A 12,950-nucleotide genomic window follows, 5' to 3' on the forward strand; every position below is an offset into this window, starting at 1 on the left:
GAGCACGAAATTTCTGGCTCACTAGTCATGCCATAAGCACGGAATTTCTAGCCCACTAGTCATGCCATGAGCACGGAATTTTTGGCCCACTAGTCATGCCATGAGCACGGAATTTCTGGCGCAATAGTCATGCCATGAGCACGGAATTTCTGGCCCACTAGTCATGCCATGAGCACGGAATTTCTGGCGCAATAGTCATGCCATGAGCACGGAATTTCTGGCCATTAGTCATGCAACGAGCACGGAATTTCGGGCGCAATAGTCATGCCATGAGCACGGAATTTCTGGCCATTAGTCATGCAACGAGCACGGAATTTCTGGCCCACTAGTCATGCCATCAGCACGGAATTTCTGGCCAACTTGTCATGCCACGAGCACGGAATTTCTGGCCCACTAGTCATGCCATGAGCACGAAATTTCTGGCCCACTATGCCATGAGCACGGAATTTCTGGCCCACTAGTTATGCCATGAGCACGAAATTTCTGGCCCACTAGTCATGCCATGAGCACGAAATTTCTGAGCCACTATTTATCCAACGATTACGGAATTTCTGGCCCACGAACAGCCATGAGCACGGAATTTCTGGCCCACTAGTTATGCCACGAGCACGGAATTTCTGGCCCACTAGTCATGCCATGAGCACGGAATTTCTGGCCCACTAGTCATGCCATGAGCACGGAATTTCTGACCCACTAGTCATGCCATAAGCACGAAATTTCTGGCCCACTTAGTCATGCCATGAGCACGGAATTTCTGGCCCACTAGTTATGCCACGAGCACGGAATTTCTGGCCCACTAGTCATGCCATGAGCACGGAATTTCTGGCCCATTAGTCATGCAACGAGCACGGAATTTCTGGCCCACTAGTCATGCCATGAGCACGGGATTTCTGGCCCACGAACAGTTATGAGTACGGAATTTCTGGCCCACTAGTCATGCCAGGAGCACGGAATTTCTGGCCCACTAGTCATGCCATAAGCACGAAATTTCTGGCCCAGTAGTCATGCCATGAGCACGGAATTTCTGGCCCACTATTTATCCAACGAGTACGGAATTTCTGGCCCACGAACAGCCATGAGCACGGAATTTCTGGCCCACTAGTTATGCCACGAGCACGGAATTTCTGGCCTCATGCCATGAGCACGGAATTTCTGGCTGTTCTGCTGATAAACGTTGTAGCTAGAAATAGGAAATATGATGGCAGGTAGCATGATGATTCGATACCCTTTGCTAAATTTAGTGTAAAAAGAAGTTAAAAAATAAAAATAAAAATCATGCTGTTGAAATCAATAGATTTGTTGATTGCTTGTTTTTTGCCGTTCTCCAACAGAAACCAGGCCATATCTTTGTTTTTATTGCACTTCGAGCTTCTTTTTAATAGTTTTAACAGGACGGCCGTCTTTGGTTCCAAAACTTTCTAGATTCCGGCGGAGTCTTGACGTTTTTTTAAAGATTAAGTCGCATATTTAGTGGAAAATGCTAAATGAGAATACAAAATTGTGTTAAAATTGACTTTGTCTCAAGGAATCCAAAATGGCGGCCGAGAAGGGGCAAAACGACGCTTGTTTTTCAAAGGCTTATACAATCGTCAAATGCCTCCTAATTTCTTAACCCTTTTAGCCACAGAGAAAGAAACATTTTTTTACTAGCCTTGGACTATTTTTTTTCTATAAGTGAACTCAAATGTTGCTACGAATGTTTGTATCAACACCCATGACCTGTCCTGGACTCACTGTCCAGATCTGGTAAGAAATATCCAATGTAAAAGTATACTAACATAAAAGGCAACCTCAATATGGATTTTTGTGTCTTTTTGTCAATTCTATTTCCATTTAATTAAAAAATTTATACTAGCTATTTATGATCTGTTATGAATACCTTGTTCAAATTTGACTTTCCAAAAAAAAAAAAAAAGAGAGGATAGAGAGGATGTGTATTATAGTGACTATCCACTGACGTCGTTTCTCATTTGACCTCTTGGCTGACCAGAAATCATAATACGTTTTATAATCATTACAAAAAAGGCAAGGAGGGTATAAAAGCATGCATATATGTAAGACTTGCCACCATTATAGTAATGCACTTTCAGTCCTTAAATCTATCAGAAAAGCTCTTGTGGGGAAGATTATGCTGCCACACAAAGAGTCAGTTATTTCCCTGTAATAAGAACAGTCGGTTATTTTGCTGTAATTGATAATTATATGTAATAATAAGGAAAATATCCTTAAGTTTTTTTATGATAATATCTGCTTTATTAATGGATGTGTTTTGCTACTCAAAAAGCTTTATTGTTGACTTTTGTTTACTGTAAAATAACTTAGTTTACACAACTCCTTATTTTAATTATCATTTTTTTAGTTAATTATTTTTTCTGAAGTTGTTTATATTAGCTGCAAACATGCTACTCTTACTATTAAATATTAACTGCAGGTATTGGCCTGCCAAAATATGGTATATTAAAAAGCACCTCTAAAGGTTGTCAACCTATTTCTTTTAAAGTCTGTATTTGTCTCTAACTGTTGACACAGTCCACAAAATCCAGCAGGATAGAAGTTGTCAAGTGGTTTTCTTCCTGACTTATTTGGCTCATTTTGTGTACATTCATTTGGCATGGTGTTAATACAACTTCTAAGAATCTGACATTTTTTTGGTGCAAGGCCAGATTTTCCTCTTCACAGACTGAAGCAGGGCACCAACAAATCGAAGCTTGTAAATCCTGGTTATCAAAGTCATAGTATGAAATATATCTAAGTTATTGACTTATTTGCCTTCATTTATATCAAACCAGGAAATAATAGCCACAAACTGGGAGTTGGTAGCTATAAAGGGTGAATATGTTTACCTAATGTTGTTATGGATGGGCTTTGAAGAGCCCCATTCAAACCAAAATGGAATGTTAGAACTAGCTATTACTTTCTAGGCATGTGCACTAAAACAGTTGAACAATTTATAATTGTAACCTAAATATTAGCCCCATCTACATTGATCATGACATTTCTATATCCTTCCTCCGAATATTTGTTTCGTTGTAAATCCCTTCGGTTGATTGGCGTACCAAGGCTTGGCCATATGAGTTGCTTTCATCACTTCCAAATCTTAGGACACTAAAAATGGACTCCAAAGTGCTATCATTGGCACGAAATGAATGGACTGATGAAATAATCATCATAATCATCACACAATTGGCACAAAGATAAAGAACCATTCGGCAAACTAAAGGAAACCAAGGATAACAATCCATTTAAAACCCATGTCTATACAAAAAAAAAAGGTTATGTCAGTCAGATAAAAAATCTTATAATATTTTATCAGAATATTTGATTAGAATATTTGATAAGGGGTCCAAGCACCAGGTGGTCAATGGACCTGGAGTCCATTTCCCCAAGTGATCCACAATATTTCAAGAGCCTGAAACTGTTTGAGTGACAGCATCATCTTTCCATCAAGAACTTTTTGGAAAGATTTTAATAGGGCCATTACTATAATGATGTCCATTACTATAATGATGGCAAGTATTATTACGAGCCAGGATGACATATATGCATGCTTTTATACACTCCTGTTCTTTTTTGCAATGATTTGATTTCTGGACAGCCAAGAGGTCAGATGCCAAGAGGTTTTTACAATTTCTTACCAGATCAGGGCAACTTGAGTCCAGGGCAGGTCATGAATGTTGATATTTATGCGCATCATGACTAAATTCTTTCTTATACAAACACAATTTACTTACAGTTTTGAAGAGCTGGTTTAATATAAATGTAACAAAAAAACAAGACATAAACTTCCGTATGTTACTTCTTACACTATTGTTAGTTAACTAGCAGTATCAAACACCTTATAAATGATAATATGGCCTCTCAGCGAGAGAATTTCGAGATCGAAACAAATGATCACTTATTTCCGAATTTATTGCTTTGCAAGAGCAAGAAAAAATGTCCACTTATGGAGAAATAAATAGTCCAAGGCTAGTAACAAAATGTTTCTTTCTTTGTGACAAAAAGGATTCAGAAATAAGATGGCATATGACGATGTAGGAAGACTTTAAAAAGCAAGCGTCGTTTCCCCCCTTCTCGGCCGCCATTTTGGATTCCTTGAGACAAAGTCAATTTTTTCGCCCTGCAATCTGATTGGCTAATCCGCGCGTCTAAAAATAGCCTTCCTAGGAAACGCCGTGACACTTACATGATACAGATGATTGCCCCTTCTTATGAGCCCCTGTGAATACTCATTCATGCATACGGGATATTGATACATACGGGATGTCAGTAGCGTGTATTGTTGGCTGTATGTGTAATACTCATTCATGCATACGGGATATTGATACATACGGGATGTTTGTAGCGTGTATTGTGGGCTGTACGGACCAGGTCCTTTTCGTGTTCTCGCCCGCACCCGCAGATGGTAAATGGTGCAACTTTCCAGGTTATGCAGTACGATGTACGTCAAGGTGGAATTGAGGGACTCTGTAAGGGACCGCCTGCGCCGTCTAGCTTGTCCGGAACTTAGTTCCAGATCGTAACTGGTGATGATTCCGTTGCTCTGATCTTTGGGGATTGGGTTCCAACTGATGTTGAATGTCGTTGAGTTGATTTCGGCGTGATTTACGCCTAAAGGTGGTGCACTCGGAACTAATCACAAGGAACACACACAAAAAAACCATTAAGCCATTGAATCAGACGATAATGTTCCCATCATACATGTACCGGCAAGTAGCAGTTTGAAAGGAAAACGATTTGGGAAATTAAGAAAGAGAAGTAGTTAACTCATGTGAAAGCAAACAGCAACCATAAATAATGGCATTTGATAATAATAATAATAACAACAACAACAACAACAACAACAACAACAACAACAACGACAACGACAACGACAACGATAACGATAACGATAACGATAACGATAACGATAATGATAATGATAATGATAATGATAATGATAATGATAATAATAATAAAAAAATATATAATGCGTGAGTGCAGGCGTTCATATAACAGTGCTCAATACATAGGTGTAGAGCGGGTATCTTGGTTTGTAGGAAAAAAAAACACGCGAACTACCGTTTCATCTCTACAAGCCTGTTTTGTGGTTGCCCACTCATCAGGAGATTTATTAACACATTGGCCCCTCAACCGGCCTTTACCGGCTTTGGGAAGTACCCACAACCCAAAAAATTTACAAATGCAAACTAAACACAACAAGATGAAGATACTCAGGCATCGGTCTAAGGGGTAAATGGTCTTGAAGATATGCATCCAACCAAGGTGTTGGCAACTACTCTTAAGCCAAATAATAGCACAGGTTTTTTGACAAATTTCAAATCGAACAAGGGGAAAAAAAAGCAGAATCACCCCTCTCAATAAAACGCTAAAAATACAACACAAGGGAGAGAGATCAGCAAACACAGCTCAAGACACAAATAGATATTCTGATCCGCCAGGTTCATTTCCATGGCCTCAAAACAAAATGTCCACTCCTTGAAGGCTTGTAAAACCACGAAGATGCATTACGGATTGAAAAGCAGGGGAGGAGAGGGGAGGGCCAGTCAACACTCCTCTCCCCAAAGTCAGATGGTTAGCAAACAAAGCCCTCGACTTCGCCGCTGACTACGACTGCATCACCGCTGAAGAAAAAAAACATCATAACCCACGCCAAGAGCTCTATCCTGGTTCACAACCAAACACCCTGGCACAAAAAAGGCAACTCGACATTCGACGTGACAATGGGAAGCTACGACGGCGCTGAAACATGCGAACTTGTAGGCAACTTCCTCCTCTCCCAACTCCAAGACCTTAACATTAACGTAGGACTCTACCGCGACGACGGACTAGCCATCACAAGCGCCACACGTAAAAACACAGAAAATATCAAGAAAGAACTATGCCGCATCTTCAACAACAACGGACTGCGAATCACCATAGAAGCCAACAAGCGAGTAGTCAACTTCCTAGACGTCACATTCGACCTGAACCGCAACACCTACCAGCCTTTCACCAAACCGAACGCCCCACTACAGTACGTCCACCGCGAGAGCAACCACCCACCACAAACGCTTATCTACACTATCATCAGACAAAGAAACCTTCGACCAAGCCGCCCCGCCAGCACTCGACGAAAGCGGATATAACTACACGGTGCACTACGAACCAAACACCACAAGCAAACGCAAGAACCGCCAGCGCAACATCATCTGGTGCAACCCCCCTTTTAGCAAGAACACAAGCACCAACATCGGCTACAGATTCCTCTCACTCATAGACAAGCACTTCCCTAAAGACCCAAACTCAGAAAAATCTTCAACCGGAACACAATCAAAATCAGTTATAGCTGCATGAGCAGCACCAAGCAGATAATTGAAAGCCACAACAAACGCATAATCGCCTCATCAATAACAACCGAAGACGCCCCTACCTCCCTCGCCACCGCCAATAACAAAACATGCAACTGCATACAAAAGAACGCATGACCCCTTGAAGGAAACTGCCTCCAATCATCTGTTATCTACCAAGCTACTGTAACAAAAAAACAACAAAACGAAACCTACGTAGGACTAACCGAGAACGAATTCAAGACAAGATATAGAAACCACACCGCCTCATTCCGACACGCTAAACACAGAAACTCGACCGAACTAAGAAAGTACATATGGAGCCTTAAAGACAACGACATAGAACACTTTATTTCATGGAAAATCCTGTCCACTCACTCCGCCTACAACAGCTCTAGCAAAAGATGTAATCTCTGCCTCAAAGAAAAACTTATCATTATCCGCCAACCCAAGCTATCAACTTTAAACAAGCGTAACGAGCTAGTGTATTTGTGCCGCCACAGGAGCAAAGCCTTGTTATGCAACAGCTGAACTATTCAATTTCACAATAACAGCCATTCAAATTTCGCGCCCTATTTTTATGTTAATTTTATACATAGATAGTATATAAGTGATGGTAGTAATATATTCTTAATAAATCTCCTGATGAGTGGGCAACCACGAAAAAGGCTTGTAGAGATGAAACGGTAGTTCGCGTGTTTTTTTTTTCCTACAAACCAAGATATATCCCGCTCTACACCTATCACCTATGTATTGAGCACTGTTATATGAACGCCTGCACTCACGCATTATATATATATATATATATATATATAAAATGATGGTTGAAGGCTTTCATAGAAAGTGCTCAATACTCGAAAGTAGAGCGGTGTATAGTGTTGGTTTGAGAAAAATACAAACTACATAGGTTTCCCTACAGGTCTGTTTCGTGGTTGCCCACTCATCAGGGGATTTAATGAGAATATTCCTACCATCGTATATATACTATTAACATTGAAATTTACATAATAATAGGCTGATAGTTTTAGCTAAGGCGGTAAGAGGAACAATAGCGAGTTACATTAAATATGCGGGGCGAAAACTAACAGTGCGGAACGTGTGAAAAATTGATAGCGCGAAAATTTAACGGTGACGGGATTAACAGTTCTAATTGTTTCGTAGCAGGGCTTTGTTTCTGTGGCGGCACGAGGACACGAGTTCATTGCGTTTATTTAGAGTTGATAGTTTGGGTTGGCAGATGATCGTCAGCTTTTCCTTGAGGCAGAGGTTGCAACGCTTAGTGGTACTGTTGTAGGCGGAGTGGGAAGAAAGAATGCGCCATGAAATAAAGTACTCAATCATGTTGTCCTTGAGAGTCCAGACGTGTTTGCTGAGTTCGGTGGAGTTTCTGTGTTTGGCGTGTCGGAATGATGCGGTGTGGTTTCTGTACCTGGTCTTGAAGCTGTTTTCAGTGAGCCCGACGTATGTTTCCGAGGTGTTGTTGTCTTTTCGAGTTACGGTAGCTTGGTAGATAACAGATGTCTGTAGGCAGTTTCCGTCTAGAGGGCAGGTGTCTTTCTGTCGGCAGTTGCATGTCTTGTTGTTGGTAGTGGTAGGGGCGGAGCTGGTGATCTCGGTAGCCGACGATGCGGTGATGATGCGCTTGTTGTGGTTGTCGATGATCTGTTTGGTGTTGTTCATGCAGCTGTAACTGATTTTGATGGTGTTTCTGTTGAAGATTTTACGGAGGTGGTTGTCTTTCGGGAAGTGCTTGTCTATCAGGGTGAGGAATCTGTGGCCGATGTTGGTGCTGGTGTTCTTGCTGAAGGGCGGGTTGTACCATAGGATGTTGTTGCGTTTGCGGGTTTTACGGTTGGTTACGGTGTTGGGTTCGTAGCGTAGCGTGTAGTTGTATCCGCTATCGTCGAGTGCTTTCTGGTAAGGTGGCGCGGTCTGGTCAAAGGAGGCTTGGTCTGAAGATAGGGCAGATAGGCGTCTGTTGATACCAGCAGGGATGTTCTTGGTGATGGAGGGCGGGTGGTTGCTCTCACGGTGGACATATTGTAGCGAGGAGTTCGGCTTTGTATAAGGCTGGTGTGCATTACGTTTTAGGTCAAGGGTGACGTCTAGGAAATTGACAACTTGTTTGTTTGCCTCAATGGTGATTCGGAGTCCGTTGTTGTTGAAGATGCGGCATAGTTCCTTTTTTAGGTTTTCGGTGGCTCTGGGTGTGGCGTTGGTGATGGCTAGTCCGTCGTCGCGGTAGAGTCCTACGTTCATATTGAGGTCCTGAAGTTGAGAGAGAAGGAAGTTGCCTACAAGTTCACAGGTTTCTGCGCCATCGAAGCTCCCCATCGTAACATCAAATATCGTGTTGCCTTTCTTCTGCCAGGGTGTTTGGTTGTGGACCAGGAAGGAGCTCTTGGAGTGGGTTATGATCTCTTTTTCATCAGGGGTGATTTCGTCATAGTTGGAGGCGAAGTCGAGTGCTCTTGATAGTAGGTCTTGGCTGATAGATGGGTAGAATTCTACAATGTCAAAACAGATGAAGTTGAGTTGGTGTTTGTTTTCGGCAGCCTTGAACCAGTCAATGACGGCTTTAGTGCTTTTCCATTGGTTGAAGTTTCGTTTCTTTGCAATTACGCTATTGATACGGTCGAGGATCTTTTTGCTGATTTTTCCGATTTCGGGTTTTGTGGGGTTGATGAGTCTGCAGGTAGGTTTGTTAGCGAAGTTCGGCTTATGGTCTTTGAGAGTTATGAAGGCTTGCTTGTTGGCTGTGGTGTCCATTCTATCGTCTAAATCCAGTTTTGTAGCGATCTCTGGCACCCTGGCAGAAGAAAGGCAAGCATCAGGACTACCAGGGGCGGATACAGGGGGTGGATTGGGTGGATATCCACCCCCCCCCCCCCCCTTTTAGAGTAACAAAAATTGAAAAGTCACTTTGTTTGAAGAAAATCAATGTTTTATGGACGGGAAGTACTGTCCATGTGCCTTCGCCTGCTTGCCTTTGCTGGCGCGACAAATCCAACTCAGTGTGAAGTATTTTAAGATCTTTGAAGTGACCTACCAAGGACCACTTGATCAGTTATAAGCCGTCTATCAGGCCATCATTCACCCCCCATTTAAAAATCCTGTATCCGCCCTTGACGGCAACAAATGATATCTCACCGTCCATGCTAGGTCCACTGATGTAGATGAGCCTGAAGCGATCGTTGAGATTGTTGGGATGCCTTCGGGAACTGATTAAATAATGATGATCGAACCCGTTAGAAAGGACAACGATTCGGGAAAAAAGAGAAGTTAACTCCAGTGAAGTGGTAAATTAACGTTGATTTGAAGGTACTCCAAGGTATTGCAGGATCTTCGGACGCACAAAGTCAAGACTGGAATAAAGGTTACACATGCACTGCGTTACACCAGAAAAGTTCACATACCATCGGGTTTGGTTCTCGCGACACCTGGAGTGCTCCACGGACCGTCCTTGACTGTATATCCGCGTACTTTGATCGTGTATTTGGTATACTTTGCAAGATTGTTGATATCGAAGCTCGTTGTCGGTGCCCTAATAACATCCGTCTTTTCGTCGCTACCGCCGTCTTTGTGATACGATATAATGTATTTACGGACTATCCCGTTCGTACAAGTCTCGGGAAGAGTTGACCACGTGACACGGATGGACGTTGACGTCATCGCCTTGGAGTTTAGAGATGAAGGGGGGCAGTCAGGAGCAGCAAGGTGATAGCGAATGTGTGAACAAAAACTGAAACCCTGATAAGCTATCATATCATTAAGAATATCTGTAATAATAATAAAACTCATTTTAAGAAAACGGGAAAGTAAAAACCGCTGCTTCAGTTATTAGGTCAATGTTGGTACCCTGGCATTATCGTTTGTCGACGTAGTAAAAGCTAAGTGCACATTATCGAGAACCTTTTGTTTATGGAAAACTTTTTACCCCCGATTCATATTAACCGTCTTATTCACTATCCTCCCAGGTCTGTACAATGTGCGCGTCACTTGTGGCTCCCTCGTACTGAGTATTACTCACTGTCCTCGAAGGTCTGTACAATACGCGCGTCACTTGTGGCTCCCTCGTACTTAGTGTTACTTACCGTCCCCCCAGGTCTGTACAATGCGCGTGTCACTTGTGACTCCGTATGTACTTAGTGTTACTCACCGTCCTCCCAGGTCTGTACAATACGCGCGTCACTTGTGACTCCCGTATGTACTCAGTGTTACTCACCGTCCTCCTAGGTCTGTACAATACGCGCGTCACTTGTGGCTCACGTATGTACTCAGTGTTACTCACCGTCCTCCCAGGTCTGTACAATACGCGCGTCACTTGTGGCTCCCGTATGTACTTAGTGTTACTCACCGTCCTCCCAGGTCTGTACAATACGCGCGTCACTTGTGGCTTCCTTGTACTCAGTGTTACTCACCGTCCTCCCAGGTCTGTACAATACGCGGGTCACTTGTGACTCCCGTATGTAATTAGTGTTACTCACCGTCCTCCCAGGTCTGTACAATACGCGCGTCACTTGTGACTCCCGTATGTACTTAGTGTCACTCACCGTCCTCCCAGGTCTGTACAATACGCGCGTCACTTGTGACTCCCGTATGTACTGAGTGTTACTCACCGTCCTCCCAGGTCTGTACAATACGCGCGTCACTTGTGGCTCCCGTATGTACTTAGTGTTACTCACCGTCCTCCCAGGTCTGTACAATACGCGCGTCACTTGTGGCTCCCGTGTGTACTTAGTGTTACTCACCGTCCTCCCAGGTCTGTACAATGCGCGCGTCACTTGTGACTCCCTCGTACTGAGTGTTACTCACCGTCCTCCCAGGTCTGTACAATGCACGCGTCACTTGTGACTCCCGTATGTACTTAGTGTTACTCACTGTCCTCCCAGGTCTGTACAATACGCGCGTCACTTGTGGCTCCCGTATGTACTCAGTGTTACTCACCGTCCTCCCAGGTCTGTACAATACGCGCGTCACTTGTGACTCCCGTATGTACTCAGTGTTACTCACCGTCCTCCCAGGTTTGTACAATACGCGCGTCACTTGTGGCTCCCGTGTACTTAGTGTTACTCACCGTCCTCCAAGGTCTGTACAATACGCGCGTCACTTGTGACTCCCGTATGTACTTAGTGTTACTCACCGTCCTCCCAGGTCTGTACAATACGCGCGTCACTTGTGGCTCCCTCGTACTTAGTGTTACTCACCGTCCTCCAAGGTCTGTACAATACGCGCGTCACTTGTGGCTCCCTCGTACTTAGTGTTACTCACCGTCCTCCCAGGTCTGTACAATACGCGCGTCACTTGTGACTCCCGTGTACTGAGTGTTACTCACCGTCCTCCCAGGTCTGTACAATACGCGCGTCACTTGTGACTCCCGTATGTACTTAGTGTTACTCACCGTTATCCCAGGTCTGTACAATGCGCGCGTCACTTGTGACTCCCGTATGTACTTAGTGTTACTCACCGTCCTCCCAGGTCTGTACAATACGCGCGTCACTTGTAGCTCCGATGTACTGAGTGTTACTTGAGCGAAGGGTAAGGGTGTAATTGGTGAATTTTTTGAGCGGGGTCAAGGAAAGGTCTTGCGTGTTGATGTTTGTCACTTTTTCTGATTTTATAATATTACTTCCATTGCTAGCCATGTACTCGTATAGTACTATGTATTCCTTAAATTGCCCGTTTAGTCGGTAGTCAGAGGAGAGCTGAAACCAAAAATGGTCATGTGAAGATGCATATCAAGTCATGGACGATACAAAAAGACTTCTTACACAGAATATTTTTCATTAGACTTCTACAGGGCGGACGAAATTCTAGGTCGTATACCAGTTTTTGATTAATCATTGACGTAATCAAAGTTGAAGGCTATTCAAGCGGGAAGCCGGCTTGAGGAGCAAGAGAGATTCTACTAAAGAAACATAAATATTTCCGCTCGATTAACTAGTCCCCGCCTTAGTTTTGCGGCACTGATTATTCTTTATATTTCAACGAGTGACTCAAAAATTTAAGGCGATCTGATTTCTTTACATACCGTCCATTGTATCCGTATTGCGGTGGATGATGTTGCAGCCGTCGATTGAGAAATTATAAGTTTTCCATCTGGATCTGAATAACAAAGATGTTTACATCTTACATAAAAGTGACCCGAAAAGTGAAGGTATTCATGCATGGCCTCTCTAAAGCAACTTCTTATTCAGTAAGCCCTTCTTTTATCAAATCTCCGAGGATCTCGCCCCTGGTCAGCCTTCCAAAAAACTTTCTTATATGTTAAAATGAACTACTCTTGTTATTTATGATAACTTGTGTGCGATTAGAAATTTCTACTGTGGTTGTACCTGCCATGAGAGTGGTGTAGGAACCCGCTGAATTCCACAACCCGAGCCCAACCACACTCTTCCCTCTCGCCTGCACCGTGTAGCTCGTGTACGGCACAAGACCAGTCAACTCGTATTGTGACGACGAGAGGATCTCACGTGTAGTCCATGTTCCACTCGTCCGGTACTTAACGGTATAACCGGTCAGTGGTCCTGTCGAGTCGTCTGCTAATGACGTCAGCTGCATTGTAAGTGAGCGCATATTCCTTGTTACAGCTACTACTGGTGCTGCCAAAACATCTGAAAAATG

The 12,950-nt window shown here is 43.4% G+C and overlaps 2 protein-coding genes across 13 annotated transcripts in view; both read right to left on the reverse strand.

Annotated features, from left to right (window-relative positions):
• The window catches only part of LOC5502675 (receptor-type tyrosine-protein phosphatase F), a 155,702-nt gene that overhangs the window by 74,415 nt on the left and 68,337 nt on the right, over nucleotides 1–12,950 (reverse strand). The window lies entirely within an intron of this gene.
• The window catches only part of LOC116610202, a 48,308-nt gene that overhangs the window by 26,273 nt on the left and 9,085 nt on the right, over nucleotides 1–12,950 (reverse strand). For 2 of the 4 annotated variants that reach the window (XM_048723564.1, XM_048723570.1), the window contains exons 14-17: nucleotides 12,662–12,940; nucleotides 12,358–12,431; nucleotides 11,794–12,031; nucleotides 4,330–4,629 (exon numbers count right to left, since the gene is read on the reverse strand). In XM_048723564.1, the coding sequence (XP_048579521.1) occupies nucleotides 4,330–4,629; nucleotides 11,794–12,031; nucleotides 12,358–12,431; nucleotides 12,662–12,940 (891 nt within the window). Of the gene's footprint in view, nucleotides 1–4,329; nucleotides 4,630–8,515; nucleotides 9,136–9,476; nucleotides 9,548–9,742; nucleotides 10,002–11,793; nucleotides 12,032–12,357; nucleotides 12,432–12,661; nucleotides 12,941–12,950 lie in introns of those variants that run through there. The other 2 variants (XM_048723572.1, XM_048723574.1) reach the window with 2 other exon arrangements.

Source organism: Nematostella vectensis, chromosome 1, assembly GCF_932526225.1.
Source record: "Nematostella vectensis chromosome 1, jaNemVect1.1, whole genome shotgun sequence".
Taxonomy (NCBI): Eukaryota; Metazoa; Cnidaria; class Anthozoa; order Actiniaria; family Edwardsiidae; genus Nematostella; species Nematostella vectensis.